This window comes from Saimiri boliviensis, chromosome 20, assembly GCF_048565385.1.
Source record: "Saimiri boliviensis isolate mSaiBol1 chromosome 20, mSaiBol1.pri, whole genome shotgun sequence".
In the NCBI taxonomy this organism is placed as follows: Eukaryota; Metazoa; Chordata; class Mammalia; order Primates; family Cebidae; genus Saimiri; species Saimiri boliviensis.
In genome coordinates this window covers 27808356-27830112 of record NC_133468.1, presented here as the reverse complement: position 1 = coordinate 27830112, position 21757 = coordinate 27808356, and the positions used below count along the sequence as shown (strand labels likewise).

Below are 21757 nucleotides of genomic sequence, written 5' to 3'. Positions count from 1 at the left end.
GACTACAGGCACGTACCACCACGACTGCCTAATTTTCTGTATTTTTAGTAAAGATGGGGTTTCAGTGTGTTGGCCAGTCTGGTTTCAATATCTTGACCTCTGGCGTGATTCACCCGCCTCAGCATCCGAAAGTGCTGGGATTACAGGCATGAGCTACCATGCCCAACCAGTTCCATTATCACTGGTGGCTTTTTTTTTTTTTTCCTTTTTTTTTAAGATGGGGTTTCACCATGTTGGTCATGGCTGGTCTTGAACTCCTGAGCTCAGGTGATCCGCCCGCCTTGGCCTCCGAAGTGCTTGGATTATAGGCATGAGCCACCATGGCCGGCCGATTTCTCTGGTTTTACTTATCCTAATGACAGTGGTAGAATGAGCATCCGTCATCAGCATGGTTTCAAAGACTTTATGTATGATAACTCATTTAGCCGGCACAGCACCCAGTGAGGTGAAGACGTTCTAGATGTACTCAGAAAGTTTCTTGATAGAATTTCCCTACCCAGGGGTTTGCCAGAACATAAATTGACATTTGGGACAGAGGGGTGGTTAGTAGCTTTCCTCAGTGGAGAACCTTGGTGAGTGGTCCTATCATTGAGTCTAACCTCATGCCAGACTTGACTGGAGGCCGTTAGCAGGAAAAGTCTCTTTTAAACACATAATGATGGCTGGGCACGATGGTTCACGCCTGTAATCCCAGCACTTTGGGAGGCCAAGGCAGGTGGATCACCTGGGGTTAGGAGGAGTTCAAGACCAGCCTGACAAACATGGTGAAACCCCATCTCTACTAAAAATACAAAAATTGCCGGGCGCGGTGGCTCAAGCCTGTAATCCCAGCACTTTGGGAGGCCGAGGCGGGTGGATCACGAGGTCAAGAGATCGAGACCATCCTGGTCAACATGGTGAAACCCCGTCTCTACTAAAAATACAAAAAATCAGCTGGGCATGGTGGCACGTGCCTGTAATCCCAGCTACTCAGGAGGCTGAGGCAGGAGAATTGCCTGAGCCCAGGAGGCAGAGGTTGCGGTGAGCCGAGATCGCGCCATTGCACTCCAGCCTGGGTAACAAGAGCGAAACTCCGTCTCAAAAAAAAAAAAAAAAAAAAAAAAAAAAAAACAAAAATTAGTCGGGTGTGGTGGCAGGCACCTGTAATCCCAGCTACTCCGGGGGCTGAGGCAGAATTGCTTGAACCTGGGAGGCAGAGATTGCGGTGAGCCAAGATCCTGCCATTGCACACCAGCCTGGGCAACAACAGCAAAACTCTGTCTCAAAAAAAAAAAAACCAAAAACCCACGTAATTTTTTTTTCTAATCTTTGATTTTTGAAGAGAGATCATGGCTTACAGCTCTAAAAGGTGGTTTTGAAGGATTTCATGAATTCGTTGCTGTGTGGTTGAGTTTTTTTTTGAGACAGAGTCTCGTTCCATCACCAGGTGCCAGGCTGGAGTGCAGTGGTGCGATCTTGGCTCACCGCAACCTCTGCCCTCCGGGTTCAAGCAATTCTCCTGCCTCAGCCTCCAGATTAGCTGGGACTACAGGGGTGTACCACCACGCCTAGCTACTTTTTTATATATATTTTTTTTTTTGAGACAGAGTTTTGCTTTTGTTACCCAGGCTGGAGTGCAATGGCGCGATCTCGGCTCACCGCAACCTCCGCCTCCTGGGTTCAGGCAATTCTCCTGCCTCAGCCTCCTGAGTAGCTGGGATTACAGGCATGCGCCACCATGCCCAGCTAACTTTTTGTATTTTTAGTAGAGACGGGGTTTCACCAGGATGACCAGGATGGTCTCGATCTCTTGACCTCGTGATCCACCCGCCTCAGCCTCCCAAAGTGCTGGGATTACAAGTGTGAGCCACCGCGCCCGGCCCTTTTTTGTATTTTTAATAGAGATGGGGTTTCACCATGTTGGCCAGGATGGTCTCGATCTCTTGATGTGATCTGCCCGCCTCGGCCTCCCAAAGTGCTGGGATTACAGGCGTGAGCCACCGCGCCTGGCCGAGATTTTTAGTAAAAGCACTTTATTTCACAGGGATAAGGGTTTATCTTTGCTTCTTTCCTTAGCTGCAGGCTAGGCTGGTAGCCATCCTTGGGGATCCTGTGGGAATTTGGTGTCTCCATTATTTTCAGGACATATCCAATGATGATGATGACATGCACCCTGCAGCAGCCGGGATGGCGGACGGGGTCCACCTCCTGGGGTTCTCCGACGAGATCCTCCTTCACATCCTGAGCCACGTCCCCAGCACAGACCTGATTCTGAATGTCCGGCGGACCTGCCGGAAGCTCGCAGCCCTGTGCCTTGACAAGAGCCTCATCCACACTGTGCTGCTGCAAAAGGACTATCAGGTGAGCAGGGGTGGGGGCAGGAGACCAGAAACCACCTAGACTGGCTGGGCGGTGGCTCACACCTGTCATCCCAGCGCTTTGAGAGGCCAATGCGGGCGGATCACGAGGTCAAGAGATTGATACCAGCCTGGCCAACATGGTGAAACCCTGTCTCTACTAAAAATACAAAAAATTAGCCAGACGTGATGGTGCGAGCCTGTAGTCCCAGCTACTTGGGAGGCTGAGGCAAGAGCATTGCTTGAACCTGGAAAATGGAAGTTGCAATGAGCCAGGATCAGTGATACAGCAAGACTCCGTCTCAAAAAAAAAAAAAAGAAACAACTAGACCTCGGCCTTTGAGGACTGGGCACAGCTTGGCAGTGGAACCCTGTGTGCTGATGGCAAGCTGGCAGGCGCTCCAAGTCCTGACTGGAGCTGTCTTCAGGATGCATTGAGTAGCAGAAGCAAGGGGCAGAAAAGTGTGGGGGGGGTGTCGCCTGGGGAGGAGGGCGTAGATGTATATGGACATGGTTCAGGGCCTTGGGAGTGGGAGGCAGGGGTGGGAGACTTGCTTTCTGGTAGATCCTAGGAGTGGAATTGCTGGGTCACAGGAGAGTTGTTGGACATTTCTTGTAAATTTAAATGTGCAGCTCTTGGTGGGGCGCTCACGCCTGTAATCCTAGCACTTTGGGAGGCTGAGGCGGGCAGATCACGATGTCAGTTCAAGGGCAGTCTGGCCAACAGAACTAAAAATACAAAAGTTTGCCGGGTGTGATGGTGTGCGCCTATAATCTCAGCTACTCAGGAGGCTGAGGCAGGAGAATCATGTGAACATGGGAGGCGGAGGTTGCAGTGAGCCGAGATCACACCATTGCACTCCAGCCTGGGCAACAGTGTGAGACTCCGGCTCAAAAAAAAAAAGAAAATGTGTAGCTCTCCAGTGGTGCAGTGGGAGGGCACCGTTCTGGACTCTCCCGCAGGGTGTGGGAGTTCTGATTACTCTGCAGCCTTGCCAACACTTAATGCTGTCAGTTTTTAAAGTTGTAGCCATTCTTCTTCTTCTTCCTTTTTTTTTTTTTTTTTTTTTTTGAGACAGTCTCTCTCTGTCACCCAGGCTGGAATGCAGCAGTGGGATCTCAGCTCACTGCAACCTCCACCTTCCAGGTTCAAATGATTCTCCTACCACAGCCTCTCAAGAAACTGGGATTATAGGCATGCGCCACCACGTCCAGCTATGCTTTATATTTTTAGTAGAGATTGGGTTTCACCATGTTGACCAGGCTGGTCTCGAACTCCTGAACTCGGATGATCCACCCACCTAGGCCTCCCAAAGTGCTGGGATTACAGGTGTAAACCATCATGCCTGGCCTGGTAATGTGTCTTAAAGATAAAAATAGTTCTCCATGTTCTTGACCTTTATCCACATTTTAGGAGACCAGAGGAAGGGCTCCTGACTTTTCCTGCTGATTGTGAAGCAGAGCCTTTGACACCAGATGAGGCCCCTGTAGAGCTTTTGCTTTTGTTTTTTTTTTTTGAAATGGAGTCTCGCTGTGTCACCCAGGCTGGAGTGCAGTGGCACGATCTTGACTCACTGCAACCTCCTCCTCCTGGGTTCAAACGATTCTCCTGCCTCAGCCTCCCAAGTAGCTGAGATTACAGCTGTGCACCACCAGACCCAGGTAACTTTTGTATTTTTAGTAGAGATGGGGTTTCACCATGTTGGCCAGGCTGGTCGTGAACTCCTAATCTCAAGTGATCCACCTGCTTTGGCCTCACAAAGTGCTGGGATTACAGGCATGACCCATTGCACCCAGGAAGCTTTAGATGTTTCTGCTGGAGGGTCTTCAGTGGATGAGGGAGCTGAGGGTGCTCCCTGCAACACTGGTGTCAGGCCTCCTGTTTATGAAACTTTGTTCCCTGTAGAGGAAGGGCTGGGTGTCCCTAGCCGGTGCCTCTCGGTGTATATCCGGAGCATTTTTTTGATTTAATTTTTTGGCCAGATGTGGTGGCTCATTCCTATAATGCCTGCACTTTGGGAGGCCAAGGCAGGTGGATCGAATCAGCTCAGAAGTTCAAGACTGGTCTGGACAACATGGTGAAAGACAACACCCCATCTCTACACACACACAAAAAATCAGCCTGGCATGGTGGCATGCATCTGTAGTCCCAGCTACTCAGGAGGCTGAGGTGGGAGGATCACGTGAACCCCGGGAGGTTAAGGCTGCAGTGAGCTATGATCGTCCTACTGTACTGCAGCCTGGACAGTATAATCAGACCTTGTCTCAAAAAACAAAACAATTTTTGTAGAGATGGGGTCTTGCTATGTTACCCTGGCTGTCCTGGAACTCCTGGGCTCAAGCAATCACCCCACCTAGGCTTCCCCAAATGCTGGGAGTATAGACGTGAGTCATCGTGTCTGGTCCTCTTCAACCATTTTTAAAATGGTGATTAAACAAACATAAAATATATCATCTTAACTGTTTGTAAGTGTGCAAATCAGTGATATCAAGCACATTCACAGTGTTACGTAGCCATCACCACCATCATCTTCAGAACTTTCTCATCGCCCTCAGCAGAAACCATTAAGCAACAACTTCCCGTTCCCCTCCCCGCATCCCCTGCTAACCGCTATTCTACTCTGTGAATTTGCCTGTTCTGGAAATTTCCTATAAATGGAATCCCACACTGTTTGAACCTTTGTGCCTGGCTTCGTTCACTCGGAGTCCTGCCTGCTTTTGAGGTACATCCATGTTGTAGCATGTGCCAGGACTTTCTTCCTTTTTCCTTTTTTTTTTGAGACGGAGTTTCGCTCTTGTTACCCAGGCTGGAGTGCAATGGCGCGATCTCAGCTCACCGCAACCTCCGCCTCCTGGGTTCAGGCAATTCTCCTGCCTCAGCCTCCTGAGTAGCTGGGATTACAGGCACGTACCACCATGCCCAGCTAATTTTTGTATTTTTAGTAGAGACGGGGTTTCATCATGTTGACCAGGATGGTCTCAATCTCTTGACCTCGTGATCCACCCACCTCGGCCTCCCAAAGTGCTGGGATTACAGGCTTGAGCCACCGCGCCCGGCCCTTTTTTTTTTTTTTAAACAGAGTCTAAAACAGCTTCTGTTGCCCAGGCTGGAGTGCAGTGATGCAGTCTCAGCTCAGCTCACTGCAACCTCCACCTCCCAGGCTCAAGCCATACTCCTGCTTCAGCCTCCCAAGTAGCTGGGACTACTGGCATGTGCTACCATGCCCAGCTAATTTTTGTATTGTTAGTAGAGTTGGGGTTTCACCACGTTGGTCAGGATGGTATTGATGTCTTGACTTCGTGATCTGCTCGTCTCGGCCTCCCAAAGTGTTGGGGTTAAAGGCTTGAGCCACTGCACCCAGCAGAATCCTTTTTTTTTTTTTTTTTTTGAGACTGGGTCTCCTTTCTGTTACCCAGGCTGGAGTGTAGTGGCATAATCACAGCTCACTGCAACCTCCACCTCCCAGGCTCAAGGCATCCTCCCCCTTCAGCCTCCCAAGTAGCTTGGACCACAGGCGCGCACCACCACGCCTGGCTAATATATATATTTTTGGTATATATGGGGTCTTGCGATGTTGCCCAAGCTGGTCTCCAGCCTTTAAGATCAAGCGATCTGTTTGCCTCCGCTTTCCAAGGTACTGGGATTACAGGCGTGCGCTGCAGCGCCCAGCCTTCCTTCCTCTTTGTGGCTGGATCACATTTCCCTGTGGGGATAGATGGCATTTGGTTTTCCCGTTTACCTGTTGATGGACACCAGGGCTGTTTCTACCTGTGGCTTTTTGTGAAGTTGCTGCAGTGAACAGGCACAGAGTAGGGAGGCTGGGTCTCAGCTTTCAGTTCCTTTGTGTCCAGCCCTAGGAGTGAAATGGCTGGGTTACATGGTAGTCCTGTGTTTAGCTTTTTGAGGAACCACCAAATCATTTTCTTTTCTTTTTTTTTTTTTGAGATGGAGTTTTACTCTTGTTGCCCAGGCTGGAGTGCAATGGTGCAATCTCACCACAACCTCTGCCTTCCAGGTTCAAGCAATTCTCCTGCCTCGCCCCCAGAGTAGCTGGAATTACAGGCATGCGTGACCACACCCAGCTAATTTTGTATTTTTACTAGGGGCGGGGTTTCTCCATGCTGGTCATGCTGGTCTCAAACCCCTGACCTCAGGTGATCTGCCCACCTTGGCCTCCCAAAGTGCTCAGATTACAGGTGCGAGCCACTGTGCCTGCCCTTTCCTTCCGTCCTTCCGTCCTTCCTTCCTTCCTTCCTTCCTTTTCTTTCTTTGATGGAGTCTTGCTCTGTTGCCCAGGCTGGAGTGGCAACTATCTCAGCTCACTGCAACCTTTGCCTTTCAGGTTGAAGCGATTCTCCTGCCTCAGCCTCCTGAGTAGCTGGGATTACAGGTGCAGGCCACCACGCCCAGCTAATTTTTGTATTTTTAGTAGAGATGGGGTTTCACCCTGTTGGCCAGGATGGCCTAGAACTCCTGACTTCGTGATCCACCTGCCTCAGTCTCCCAAAGTGCTGGGATGACAGGCGTGAGCCACTGCACCTGGCCTTTTTTTTTCTCTTTGTGAGACAGTATCTCTCTGTTGCCTAGGCTGGAGTATAGTGGTGAGATCTTGGCTCACTGCAATCTCCACCTCCCAGGTTCAAGCGATTCTCCTGCTTCTGCCTCTGGAGTAGCTGGCATTACAGGTGGAGGCCACCATGCCTGGCTAATTTTTGTATTTTCAGTAGAGGTGGGGCTTCACCATGTTGGTCAGGCTGGTCTTGAACTCCTGACCTCAGGTGATCTGCCTGACTTGGCTTCCCAAAGTGCTGGGGTGACAAGCGTGGGCCACCTCACGCTGCGTTCCAAACCATTTTCTACCGTGGTTGCACCCCTCTACCAGTCCCACTTAGCTGAAGACTCTTAACTCTTGGTTTCAGGTCAGCATGAGGGCAGGTGGGCAGGGAAGAGGTGGGAAGCTTCCCTCCCGGTGGAGCAGCTGCCGCAGGGGGAGCATGTGCACTGAGGGTTGGAGACCCCCAGGTGTCTTCAGCCCTTTCCTTGCTCTCCCTGCCCCACCCCTGTCCCGCAGGCAAGCGAGGATAAGGTGAGGCAGCTGGTGAAGGAGATCGGCCGGGAGATCCAGCAGCTGAGCATGGCTGGCTGCTATTGGCTGCCCGGTTCCACTGTGGAGCACGTGGCCCGCTGCCGCAGCCTGGTGAAAGTGAACCTCTCGGGCTGCCGTCTCACCTCCCTGCGCCTCTCCAAGATGCTCTCGGCCCTGCAGCATTTGCGCTCGCTGGCCATCGACGTGAGCCCCGGCTTCGACGCCAGCCAGCTGAGCAGCGAGTGCAAGGCCACGCTGAGCCGCGTGCGGGAGCTCAAGCAGACGCTGTTCACGCCCTCCTACGGCGTGGTGCCCTGCTGCACCAGCCTGGAGAAGCTGCTGCTCTACTTCGAGATCCTGGACCGCACGCGCGAGGGCGCCATCCTCTCGGGCCAGCTCATGGTGGGCCAGAGCAACGTGCCGCACTACCAGAACCTGCGCGTCTTCTACGCGCGCCTGGCTCCCGGCTACATCAACCAGGAGGTGGTGCGGTTGTACCTGGCTGTGCTTAGCGACCGCACGCCCCAGAACCTCCACGCCTTCCTCATCTCCGTCCCTGGCAGCTTCGCAGAGAGCGGTGCCACCAAGAACCTCCTGGACTCGATGGCGCGCAATGTCGCGCTGGACGCTCTGCAGCTGCCCAAGTCCTGGCTGAATGGCTCTTCCCTCCTGCAGCACATGAAATTCAACAACCCGTTCTACTTCAGCTTCAGCCGTTGCACCTTGTCGGGAGGTCACCTGATCCAGCAGGTCATCAACGGCGGGAAGGACCTGCGGAGCCTGGCCAGCCTGAACCTCAGCGGCTGCGTCCACTGCCTGTCCCCGGACTCCCTGCTGCGCAAGGCGGAGGACGACATTGACAGCAGCATCCTGGAGACGCTGGTGGCGTCCTGCTGCAACCTGCGCCACCTGAACCTCTCGGCTGCCCACCACCACAGCTCTGAGGGCCTGGGCCGCCACCTCTGCCAGCTCCTGGCCCGGCTGCGTCACCTGCGTTCCCTCTCCCTACCAGTCTGCTCAGTCGCCGACTCTGCGCCGCGTGCGGACCGCGCACCCGCCCAGCCCGCCATGCATGCCGTGCCGCGGGGCTTCGGCAAGAAAGTGCGCGTGGGCGTGCAGTCCTGTCCTAGCCCCTTCTCGGGCCAGGCGGGCCCCCAGCCCTCATCAGTGTTCTGGTCTCTGCTGAAGAACCTGCCCTTCCTGGAACACCTCGAGCTGATCGGGTCCAACTTCTCCTCTGCCATGCCGCGCAACGAGCCGGCCATCCGCAACTCGCTCCCGCCCTGCAGCCGCGCGCAGAGCGTCGGGGACTCGGAGGTGGCTGCCATCGGTCAGCTGGCCTTCCTGCGGCACCTGACGCTCGCACAGCTGCCCAGCGTCCTGACGGGCTCCGGGCTGGTCAGTATCGGCCTGCAGTGCCAGCAGCTGCGATCCCTGTCGCTGGCCAACCTGGGCATGATGGGGAAGGTGGTGTACATGCCCGCGCTCTCGGACATGTTGAAGCACTGCAAGCGGCTGAGGGACCTCAGGTGAGGGGGCCTGCGGGGACCTCCTGGGCCTCTGCTGGAGGCTGGCGGAGGGAAGTGCGTTTGCGTGGAACTAGGAGGCGGCGGTGCCACAGGCCTGTCCTCCAGGAGCGCAGAGGTTAGGGTGGGACCTCGCCACGTCCCCTGTGGGGCTCAGGGGGCTCTGTGGAGAGCGGCATCTAGAGGAGCCGGGGGTGCAGGGGCCGGTGGCTGAGCTTAGCGTCCTCACTCCTGATACTGTTTGAGTGATTGCCCCGGCCCTACTGTGAGTCATCCCGCTTAATTCTCTCACAAGCCCGCCAGGTGCTTGCCGTTGTTGCCACACCGCAGAGCTAGTAGATGGGGAGTCAGGATTTGAACCGAGGCCTTTCTGACCTTACTGCAATTCTTTTTTTTTGTTTTGTTTTTTGTTTTTTTGTTTTGTTTTGTGTGTGTGTGTGTGTAATTGCATTTTAGGTTTTGGGTTTGTTTTGTGTTTTGGGATGGAGTCTCGCTCCGTTGCCCAGGCTTGAGTACAGTGATGCCTTTTTGGCCCACTGCAGCCTCTGCTTCCTGGGTTCCAGTGGTTCTTCTGCCTCAGCCTCTGACCACGCTCAGCTAATTTATTATTTTCATTCTTTTAGTAGAGTCAAGGTTTCACCATCTTGGCCAGGCTAGTCTCGAACTCCTGACCTCATGATCCTCCTGCCTCGGCCTCCCAAAGTGCTGGGATTATAGGCTTGAGCCACCACACCCTGCCCTTTTATTTTTGGATTTTTGTTTTTTTTTCCTTTTTTTTAGAGAACGGGGTCTCGTTATATTGCCCAGGCAGGTCTCGAACTCCTGGGCTCAAGCTATCCTCCCGCCTCTGCCTCCCTAAGAGCTGGGATTACAGGCGTGAGCCATAGCGCCCGGCCACCCCGCCCTTTTTTTTGTTTTGTTTTTAATTTTACTTTTATTTATTTTTGAGACAGAGTCTTGCTCTGTCATCCAAGCTGGAGTGCAGTGGCACCATCATAGCTCACTGCAGCCTCAACCTCCTGGGCTCAATCAGTCCTCCTGCCTCAGCCTCCCAAGTAGCTGGGACTACAGGCATATGCCATCACGCCTGGCTATATATATTTTTTTAAAATTTTGTAGAGACACTATATTGCCCGGGCTGGTCTTGAACTCCTGGGCTCAAGCGATCCTCCACCTTGGCCTCCCAAAGTACCGGTGCTGGGATTATAGGTGTGAGCCACTGCACTGGGCCTCCATCTTTTTTTTTTTTCTTTTTTTTTTTTTTGAGACGGAGTTTCGCTCTTGTTACCCAGGCTGGAGTGCAATGGCGCGATCTCGGCTCACCGCAACCTCCGCCTCCTGGGTTCAGGCAATTCTCCTGCCTCAGCCTCCTGAGTAGCTGGGATTACAGGCATGTGCCACCATGCCCAGCTAATTTTTTGTATTTTTTTTTTTAGTAGAGACGGGGTTTCAGAATGTTGACCAGGATGGTCTCGATTTCTCGACCTTGTGATCCACCCGCCTCGGCCTCCCAAAGTGCTGGGATTACAGGTTTGAGCCACCGTGCCCGGCCTTCTTTTCTTTTTGAGACAGAGTCTCACTCTGTCACCCAGGCTGGAGTGCAGTGGGGCCTTCTCGGCTCACTGCAACCTCTGCCTCCCGGGTTCAAGCAATTCTCCTGTCTCAGCCTCCCGAGTAGCTGGGACTGCAGGTGTATAGCACCACACCTGGCTTTTTTTTTTTTTTTTTTTTTTTTTTGTAGTTTTAGTAGAGATGGGGTTTCACCATGTTGGGCAGGCTGGTGTTGAACTCCTGACCTTAGGTGATCCACCCGCCTTCGCCTCCCAAAGTGCTGGGATTACAGTCATGAACCACCGTGCCTGGCAAGGCAGAGGCTTCCTGGGTCAGTAAGCACCATATGAAGGAACCCCAGAGACTTGAAAATATGCCAGAGAGCAGTCAGTTCAGAGGATCCAGGGGACAGCGGGAGGTGAGAGGGAGTGGGAAAGATGGGGCGGACAAGGCAGGTGGTGATAGTGCTGAGGGCCTTCACCCGGGAGAGGGAGCGGCATCCCGGGCATCCCACGTGGGCTGCAGGGGACGGGATGGAGGCGATGGCAGAGGTCGGCGCAGGAGGGGCACCACAGACTCCTGGGAGGTGACGGTCCCTGGGACTAGCAGCAGGACCCATCCAAGAGCGGGGAAGAGGTGGAACCACTGGCCTGGGACATCTCTACCTCAGACAGTGTTGGGGACCCATGGCATTTCCAAAGCCAAGCACAAAATGAATTTATGCTGATTATGCTGTGGAGCAAACAGTATTCTTGTCAGTTCCCAGCATTCAAGGAATAAGAATTTGTTAACTTGAGAGGCATTTGAAAATCTTGGCAGATAAATCCGATCATGAAAAATGTGGTGGCTCACTCCTGTAATCCCAGCACTTTGGGAGGCCAAATTGGGCAAATCACCTAAGGTCAGGAGTTGGAGATCAGCCTGACCAACATGGTAAAATCCTGTCTCTACCAAAAACACACAAAAATTAGGTGGCAGGCACCTGTAGGCTCAGCTACTCAGGAGGCTGAGGCAGGAGAATTGCTCTTTACCCAGGAGGCAGAGGTTTCAGTGAGCTGAGATCGCACCACTGCACTCCAGCCTGGGTGAAAGCATGAGATTTTCAAAAAAAAGAAAAGAGAAGAAAAATTACCCAAAGTGGTCTGGCTGCCGTAACTCGAATTTGTAATCTCAGCACTTTGGGAGGCTGAAGTGGAGGATCTCCTGAGCTCAGGAGTCCGAGACCAGCCTGGGCTGCATTGCTAGACCACACACAACTCTGCAAAAAAAATAAAAAGAATGAGCAGGGTGTGGGGGTTCGTGGCTGTAGGCCCAGCTATTCAGGAAGCTGACGTGGGAGGATTGCTTGAGCCCAGGAGGTTGGGTCAAGGCTGCAGTGAGCTGTGATCATGCCATTGCATTCCAGTCTGGGCAACAGAGCAAGACTCTGTCTCTCAAAAAAAAAAAAAAAAAAAAAAGGCCGGGCGCGGTGGCTCACGCCTGTAATCCCAGCACTTTGGGAGGCCGAGGCGGGTGGATCACAAGGTCAAGAGATCGAGACCATCCCGGTCAACATGGTGAAACCCCGTCTCTACTAAAAATACAAAAAAAATAGCTGGGCATGGTGGCACGTGCCTGTAATCCCAGCTACTCAGGAGGCTGAGGCAGGAGAATTGCCTGAACCCAGGAGGTGGAGGTTGCGGTGAGCCGAGATTGCGCCATTGCACTCCAGCCTGGGTAACAAGAGCGAAACTCCGTCTCAAAAAAAAAAAAAAAAATAGAAGAAGAAGAAAATTAGGCCGGGCGCGGTGGCTCAAGCCTGTAATCCCAGCACTTTGGGAGGCCGAGGCGGGTGGATCACAAGGTTGAGAGATCGAGACCATCCTGGTCAACATGGGGAAACCCCGTCTCTACTAAAAATACAAAAAACTAGCTGGGCATGGTGGCGCGTGCCTGTAATCCCAGCTACTCAGGAGGCTGAGGCAGGAGAATTGCTTGAACCCAGGAGGCGGAGGTTGCGGTGAGCGGAGATCGCGCCATTGCACTCCAGCCTGGGTAACAAGAGTGAAACTCCATCTCAAAAAAAAAAAAAAAAAAAAGAAAATTACCCAAAAGATAGTGAAGGCCTTGAACCTCAGTGCTACAAGGGACTCGGGTTCGGGAGACAGTGGAGGCAGGGCTTAGATAGTGACCTGCTGTCTCCATGAGTCCTTAGCTGGTGGGGTGGGTGGCGGGCACGGGAAGTCATACCTCAACCTAAGGGGACATGTGGGCACGTGTCACTGTCCCCACAATAGTTAGCGTTCACTTGGTGCCTTTACTGAGAGCCATGCCCTGAGCCCATCATCCCCACCACAATCTGTTGAGGTTGCAGCCTTGATCATTGTCATTTCCCAGTGAGGCTGCGGGAGCTCAGGGGGAGCTGAGTCTCTTGGAGACGACAGTGCTTGACCTTGGCCCTGGAGCCATGCAGAGCAGAGATAAGGGTGTCCTTGTAAATCTCCACTCTTCCGCAGAGGGCATGGCCGGAAGCCACTGGGTCTGCTTGCCAGTGGCAGAGCTCGAGGCTCACACCCTGGAGCCTCCCAGGGCCCTGCAGCCAGGCTGGGCGCCTCCCTTCTTCTCGGCCTCCCTTTGCAGACCTGTTAGTGTTGGTTGAGAAGCCCAGGATTAAACTGGGACTTCCAAAAGACAGACCAGATCGCTAAAGCCTCTCTATTTCCTGCCTGCTGGAGTCACCAGGCCCTGGATCTGCCAACTGGATTCTCAGCTCAAGCCAACGCAGGGTTCCGTGCTTGGAGAATGGGCCGGTTATTCACGCTCTGGCCCAGGCATCCTGGGTTGCTTTGAGAACCAGATGGGAGACTTCAGAATCTCCCTGCTTTAGAAGTTTGATTCAATGGCCAGGTACAGTGGCTCACACCTGTAATCCCAGCACTTTGGGAGGCTGAGGCGGGCAGATCAAAAGGTCAGGAGATTGAGACCACCCTGGCTAACAAGGTGAAACCCCGTCTTTACTAAATATACTAAAAATTAGCTGGGTGTGGTAGCGTGCTCCTGTAATCCCAGCTACTCTGGGGGCTGAGGCAGGGGACTTGATTGAACCCGGGAGGCGGAGGTTGCAGTGAGCCAAGATTGCGCCACTGCACTCCAGCCTGGGTGACAGAGGGATACTCTACCTCAAAAATAAATAAATAAATAAATAGACTCAAAATGTATGTAAATTTGGGGCTTCTCCAACTTTTTTTTTTTTTTTTTTTTTGGAGACAGTTTCCCTCTTGTTACCCAGGCTGGAGTGCAATGGCGCGATCTCAGCTCACTGCAACTTCCGCCTCCTGGGTTCAAGCAATTCTCCTGCCTCAGCCTCCCGAGTAGCTGGGACTACAGGCACGCACCACCATGCCCAGCTAATTTTTGTATTTTTAGTAGAGACGGGCTTTCACCATGTTGACCAGGGTGGTCTCAATCTCTTGACCTCGTGATCCACCCGCCTCGGCCTCCCAAAGTGCTGGGATTACAGGCATGAGCCACCACGCCCGGCCGAACTTTTTTTTTTTTTTTTTAAATGGTCTCATTCTGCCTCCCAGGTTGGAGTGCAGTGGCATGATCACAGCTTACTGCAGCCTCAACCTCCTCTGGCTCAGGTGATCCTCCCACCTCAGCCTCCCGAGTAGCTGGGACTACAGGCACACGTGACCACGCCCGGCTAGTTTTTTGTATTTTTTTTGTAGAGGTGGGGTCTTGCTATGTTGCCCAGGCTGGTCTTGAACTCCTGGGCTCAAGTGATCCTCTTGCCTGGGCCTCCCAAAGGGCTGGGACCACAGGTATGAGCCACTGTGCCCAGTCTAGAGGGCCTGTTAAGTATGGCCTCCTAGTTGATGGGCCCAAGCCCAGAGTCCAGGCCGATGTATGGCCTGGGAGAGTTGCTTTGGCGTCCTCAGCTCATGGTGTCCTCAGCTAAAGTGACCTTTAGCTGTGGAACCAGGTGAGCCCACAGACTGGGCTAGGGTGCACGTGGCAAGAATTGGCCAGGAAGAGGAGGAAGAATGTGGAAGGGAGACTGAGCAGGGGCTGTCAGCAAGTGGGGCACTGGCCGGAGGGAGAGGGTATTCTGGAAGCAAGAGGCAAAGGTGACAGCAGCCGCTGTGGGTGGAGGGTACCTTTGGGCTCATGTGACCCCTGCCAGGTACTTTTCATGTGCGTACAGGTCTCGATCCCTTCAGTGTTCTCAAGAAACCCTCAGTGTCCACATAGTTGTACCCACTTTATGGATGGAGAAAGTGAGGCCCAGAGAGTGAAAGACCTTGCCTGGGTTATACAGCTGCTTGTCTCCTGCCTCCTGGGTAAACGGCATTTCGTGGCCCCCGATGGCCTCCAGGGTCTGGGACAGGATCCCTGTGGCCAAGGGCTTTCCTCAGGAGCAGGGCCACAGAGGCAGTGTGGAGAGAAGCCTGCGGGCCCCAGGATCAGTGGGTTTTGTGGGCCAGCCTGAGCACCCAACCCGCTCACAATGGGATCTCTGTGCACAAACTCAAGCCTGTGCCCAGCAGCCGCTGAGAACCACGTCTGCTCTGAGCTGGGTACTGCCTGTTCAGAACAAACGCTGCTTCCCAGACTCTGCCAGCTGGCCCCGTTCCTCTGGATTCTGGCCTTCTTCGGCAAGGGAGCCCAGGGATGCTGCAGTGAAAGGAGCAGGTGGCACTTGCTTGCCCGTGGGCAGGAGCTGTGCAGAGGAAATGGCGCTGGGGCTCCTAGAGGCTGGCACGGTGCTCCAAGGCTGCATCCTGGAGTGGACGGAGTCTCTGGTGGCAGAGCTTGGAATCCCCGGCCAGCCGGCTGCTGCCACTGGCAGCCCCACACTGTGAGCCCCAGCTTTTTGCCTTTTGGGGCTCCTGGTGGGGAGGGTGTGGTGCAGGGAGTCTCTGGCTGGTGCTTGGACACACCTCGGTAGTAAGGAGATTACAAATTGGACAGAAAAAGGCTCCTTCTTTCCTCAGACTGATTAAGCCCTGCTTGCTGTGGAGGGAGGGGGGCGCGTGTTACCCTGAGTCACTCGGGCTGCTGTGACCTCAGAACCAGGGCAGCGTCTGAGCAGAAGCAGGCCATCCTTTTCAGAGCCAGGCCCTGACAGCTGCCCCAGGGACACCTCAGAGGCCTGGGTTCTGCTCTGACGGTCTGTGTGATGGGCAGCTAGCTGGGGGCCCCCACAATGAGCCCAGCGCCTTTCACATCCACAGAGTCACCAGGAGACCCAAGTGCCCCTCAGGGAGCAGGATGTGGAGACAGGATCCTCACGCAGAGGTTAGGCCTGGCGCAGTGGGAGCCTTTTCCTCGTCCCCATCCTCCCTGCAGATGCTGCCGGCCACCCGAATTAGGTCAGCTCTGTCACTGTCCTGGGTGACATGCCCTGGGTGGAGTGCCATGGGAGCCTGCGAAGCTTTAAACGTTTCAGTCCCCCTGACTGACCAGTCACTCCCGTGGTCCTGCCGCATCCTGAACACCTGTGACAGCTGACTTCCTCAGGGGCAGAAGAATCTGGAGGTGGCTGTCTAGTGGAAAAAAGGTTTTTTTTCATGCTCTGCCGACTTGGTTTTTTTTTTTTTTTTTGAGACGGAGTTTCGCTCTCGTTACCCAGGCTGGAGTGCAATGGCGCGATCTCGGCTCACCGCAACCTCCGCCTCCTGGGTTCAGGCAATTCTCCTGCCTCAGCCTCCTGAGTGGCTGGGATTACAGGCACGTGCCACCATGCCCAGCTAATTTTTAGTATTTTTTAGTAGAGACGGGGTTTCACCATGTTGACCAGGATGGTCTCGATCTCTTGACCTCGTGATCCACCCGCCTCGGCCTCCCAAAGTGCTGGGATTACAGGCTTGAGCCACCGCGCCCGGCCCCGAATTGGTTTTTAACCTCAGAGGCTCGAAGCGATCTGGGGCGGGTGGCACGGACCCGCATCGCCACCTAGTGACCGCACGATGGCAGCTGCACCCAGTGCCCCGTTTCCATCCCCTGCTGTCTGGAGCCTCCTGCTTTTGCTTTGGAGAGAAATCCAGAGGTGACTTTGCAGCTTAGCAGATGCGGCACCTGCACAATCTTTCACCCTCCCCATTCCAACCTTCAGGTCTGCAAAGGGATACTTACTTTAGGATTTAGGGAGAGGTGGTATTTAAAATATATTTTAATGAAAACACTTTATCGCCATCTTTAAATAAAAAGTTTGAATAGCTTAACAAAACACATTTAGAAAAAGACAATTTGCATGTTTTATTTAATTTTGTGTGTGTGTGAGAGACACAATCTCGCTCTGTTGCACAGGCTGGAGTGCAGTGGCATGATCTTGGCTCACTGCAACCTCCGCCTCCTGGGTTCAAGCAGTTCTTGGGCCTCAGCCTCCCAAGTAGCTGAGATTATAGGCAACCACCACCATGACTAGATAATGTTTGTATTATTAGTGGAGATGGGGTTTCACCGTGGTGGCCAGGCTGGGCTCGGACTCCTGTCCAGCCGACTTGGCCTCCCAAAGTGCTGGGATTACAGGTATGAGCTGCTGTGCTCAGCAGAAAATAATAATTTGGTTTTTAAAAGATAGAGCTGGGTACACTGTTCAAAGATATGCTTGAACTGCAAAAAAAAAAAAAAAAAAAAAAAAAAAATAGAACCAGGCCAGGCGCGGTGGCTCACACCTGTAATTTCAACACTTTAGGAGGCTGAGGCAGGCAGATCACAAGGTCAGGAGATTGAGACCATCCTGGCTCACATGGTGCAATCCCATCTTTACTAAAAACCCATAAAATTAGCTGGGTATGGTGGCATGCACCTGTAGTCCCAGCTACTCTGGAGGCTGAGGCAGGGAAATTGCTTGAACCCGGGAGGCGGAGGTTGCAGTGAACCAAGATGGAGCCACTGTACTCCAGCCTGGGCGACAGAGCGAGACTCCATCTCAAAAGAAAAACAACAACAACAAAAATAGCCAAATAGTGTGTTCAGACATTTTTTTCCAGAAAAATCAGCTGAAAAGAAAATTCAGATTCATGATAGGAAAGGCACTGGTTAGCTATCTGGGCTCTGCCTGATTTTGGTGATTATTTTGTCCTTGGTGAGGATTAATCTAAGCACCACGTGGCCACCCTTTACCTCCCTGGGAGGTGTCCTCTCTAGTCATGGCTGTCTGGATACTTTCCTCTGTATCTTCAAGGACAAAATTGATTAAATGGTGCCTGGGGGATGGGGCTTGTGCTGTGTGTGTGTGATGGGGGTTGTGACTGCTCAGAGCACCCTTCCCTATCCTGCGTCCTGTGTGGTGGGCCCTTTTCAAAGCCACACTCTGAAGGCCCTCATTCCCCCCCCCCACACACACACACAATCTCAGCATCGGGAGCATCAGAGAATTTCTTTTTTTTTTTTTTTTTTGAGACAAGAGTCTGACTCTGTTCTCTGTTGTCCAGGCTGGAGTGCAGTGGCGCGATTTTGGCTCACTGCAAACTCTGCCACCCTGGATCAAGCGATTCTCCTGCCTTGGCCTCCTCAGTAGCTGGGATTATAGGCGTGCCCCGCCATGCCTCGGTAATTTTTTTTTTTTTTTTTTTTTTTTTTGAGACGGAGTTTCGCTCTTGTTACCCAGGCTGGAGTGCAATGGTGCGATCTCGGCTCACCGCAACCTCCGCCTCCTGGGTTCAGGCAGTTCTCCTGCCTCAGCCTCCTGAGTAGCTGGGGTTACAGGCATGCGCCACCATGCCCAGCTAATTTTTTGTATTTTTAGTAGAGACGGGGTTTCACCTTGTTGACCAGGATGGTCTTGATCTCTTGACCTCTTGATCCACCTGCCTCGGCCTCCCAAAGTGCTGGGATTACAGGCTTGAGCCACCGCACCCGGCCCAATTTTTTTTTTTTTAGAGATGGACTCTTGGCCGGGTGTGGTGGCCTACCTGTACAGTGTGCAGCTGTAATCCCAGCACTTTGGGAGGCCGAGGTGGGCAGATCACCTGAGGTCAGGAGTTCAAGACCAGCCTGGCCAACATGGTGAAACCTCATCTCTACTAAAAATACGAAAAATTAGCTGAGATAGGAGAATCACTTGAATACAGGAGATGGAGGTTGCAATGAGCTGAGATCTCGCCATTGCATTCCAGCCTGAGCAACAGAGCAAAACTCGATCTCAAAAAACAACAAAAAGAGAGAGAGATGGAGTCTCGCTCTGTTGCCCAGGCTGGAGTGCAGTGGCTGGATCTTGGCTCACTGCAACCTCCACCTCCCGGGTTCTAGCAGTTCTCCTGCTTCAGCCTCCTAAATAGCTGGGACTACAGGTGCACGCTGCTACGCCTGACTACTTTTTTGTATTTTAGTAGAGATGGAGTTTCACTGTGTTATCCAGACTGGTCTTGAACTCCTGAGCTCAGGCAATCTACCTGCCTCGGCCTCCCAAAGTGCTAGTAGTATAGGCATGAGCCACCACACCCGCCCTGCCTTAGTCTTTTTGTATCATCTTCCAGGGAAGGATCTCTGTGCCTGGTGCCTTCTGTTATGACTGTCCTGGACATCTGTGCTAGGGTCCTTGAGCTGCCAGGACAATTGATCACAGAGTGGCTTAATGTAACAGATGTTTATTGTCTCATGATTCTGGAGTCCAGAGGTCCAAAATCAGCGTGTGGGCAGGTTTGGTTCCCTCTGAGGATGGCGAGGAAGAACTCAGCCGCCTGCCAGCCACACCTGGCTGCTTGGCTGATGGACACGTGGCCCCGTCTCTACCTCCCTTGTGGCCTGGCTGTCCTCTGTGTCTGGGTTAGCTCTGTGCCTTTACTGGGCCTTGTGAGGAGCCAGTTATCAGATTTAGTGTCCACCCTCATGCAGGATGTAACCTTATCTTAACTCCATTGCATCTACAATGAACCTGTAGCCAAATAAGGCCACACTCTCAGGTCCCAAGGTGAGGACTTGTGCATAGTGTATGTCGGGGGAGGGGTTGCAGCACAGCCCATGCCAGCCCCTCCCCATTCTCCTCAGCCCATCCCTCCAGCAGCTTCTCCCTCCACCCCCGGAGCTCCGGGCAGCCCCTGATGTATCATGAGTTCCCCTCTGGCCTCTCTGCTCCTTCCTGATTGTCATCTCAGGGGCTCGCTGCACCTCACGACCTGCCACAGTCTGGGTCTTGCCCGGTCCCACAGCTGGTTCCCTAAGAGCCCCTGGACTCTGAGCAGCGCCACATCCCCACGTCCGCCACTGCGTCTTGTGACCTGCCCTGTCCTCCTGCTTTCTGTCTGGCTGGACAGACTCCCCGGGAAGAATCTAGAATGTTGTCTCCTAGTTCCCTTTCCCAAGTCTTCCCCTTTCCCCTGAGCCCTCTCGTCTTGGTCTCTATTGCTGTAGCGTCGGTGTGGACTCAAGGGGCTTCCGCCCTGCCTTGCGGCCTGGACCGGCCCAGCCCTGCCCTGCCCTGGCTGCCAACCTCTTAGCTTGGCCCTACTCCCCTCCGCCTCTCCTTCTAGCCCTGCAGCCATCCCATCTGTTGGGGCTGGAGCGGCCCCCACCTGGCTGAGGTTCCGCCTGTCCCCCGGCCTCGCCTCCCGGATTCCTGCCCCCTCCCACTGTGTTCAGTCACCATCTGAGCCCCCCAAGGGCAGAGGCCACGTGTGGGGTTCTCGCTGCATCCCCTGCCCAGCATGCCAGTGTTTGAGGAAGGTGGGGTGCCTGAGGGTTAGTGGGTGCACCAGGCCGGCTGGGCACACCGATGCTGATGGCCTCAGCCGGTGACTTGCAGCCGGGCTCTGTAGATACCGGCTGGCTATTTGTATCAGGCCCACTGGGTCTGATCCAAATCGGATCTCCAAGGGAGACCCTGGGGATCTGAGTCGGCACCCAGCCTCCCAGGGGATAGTGGTATAGAGGGGGGCACGAACAGCGGGGCTGGGTCCCAGGCCAGGAAGCTTCCACCCTCAGCACATCTGTGTGCCCAGCTGGCCTGGGCCGGCCTGCCAGCCCCTCCTGTGGGCCTCACGGCACTCTCTCTCTCCCTGCAGGCTGGAGCAGCCCTACTTCAGCGCCAACGCCCAGTTCTTCCAGGCGCTGAGCCAGTGCTCCTCGCTGCAGCGCCTGTGCCTGGTCTCCCGCAGTGGCACCCTCCAGCCGGACGCCGTGCTGGCCTTCATGGCCCGCTGCCTGCACGTCGTCATGTGCCACCTGTTCACCGGGGAGTCCCTCGCCACCTGCAAGAACCTGCAGCAGTCTCTCCTCCGCAGGTGAGTGATGTGGGCTGGGCATAGGTTCAGGCTCCGCAGACATCAAGTGCCTGCCAGCGATTTCATGGAATTGACCAGCACCAGGCAGCGACTGAGTGAAAGCAAGGGGTGTGGTTCTCCTCCGGCCCAGCCTCTGCTCCTAGATACTCCCGGGCCACAGGGTAAATTTTCTAGCTAGTTCGAGCTCTCCTCTCCCACAAGCACAAAAGTGTGCTGCTGCTGCTTATTGCTGTTTTTGAGACAGAGTCTCGCTGTGTTGCCCAGGCTGAAGTGCAGTGGCGAACTCTCTGCTCACTGCAGCCTTTGCCTCCCAGGTTCAAGCAATTCTCCTGCCTCAGCTTCTTGTGTAGCTGGGACTACAGGTGTGCGCCACCATGCCCAGCTAATTATTTTAGAAGAGATGGGGTTTCATCATGTTGGCCAGGCTGGTTTCGAACTCCTGATGTTAAGTGATCCACCCGCCTCAGCCCCCAAAACTGCTGGGATTACAGATGTGAGCCACCAAGCCTGGCCTCTGCATGGCAAATTTTCTAGATAGTTCAAGCCCTCTTTTCCCACAAGCACAAAAGTATTTTTCTTCTTATCATTTTTGAGATGGAGTCTCACTCTGTTGCCCAGGCTGGAGTATAGTGGCAAAATCTCGGCTCACTGCAACTTTCATCTCTCAGCTTCCCAAGTAGCTGGGACTACAGGTGCGTAATACCAGCCTGTATTTTGTGTATTAGTAAAGGCGGGGTTTCACCATGTTGACCAGGCTAGTCTCAAACTCCTGACCTCAAGTGATCCACCCACTTCGGCCTCCCAAAGTGCTGGGATTACAGGTGTGAGCCACCACACCCAGCCTGCAACTATCTTTTAACTCTGGATTTTTGACATCTCTGCACGTTGTTTAGATCTGGGAGCTGTGGTTACTTGGGCAGTTGTGGGTAAAGGTGGTAGATTGAACAGAAATCCTTCCTCCTTGTGGGGCAGCCTCTCCCTCTCCTCGCCACCTGCTGCCAGGCCCTTTCCAGAAGGCCTGTGTCCTCTGGCCCTTCTTCTCTTAGCTG

At 53.6% G+C, this 21757-nt stretch overlaps 1 protein-coding gene across 2 annotated transcripts in view; it reads left to right on the top strand.

Moving 5' to 3' along the window:
- The window catches only part of FBXL18 (F-box and leucine rich repeat protein 18), a 46067-nt gene that overhangs the window by 12447 nt on the left and 11863 nt on the right, over nt 1-21757 (top strand). For both annotated transcript variants that reach the window (XM_074390408.1, XM_074390409.1), the window contains 3 exons: nt 2122-2340; nt 7409-8952; nt 20490-20708. In XM_074390408.1, the coding sequence (XP_074246509.1) occupies nt 2122-2340; nt 7409-8952; nt 20490-20708 (1982 nt within the window). The remainder of the gene's footprint in view (nt 1-2121; nt 2341-7408; nt 8953-20489; nt 20709-21757) is intronic.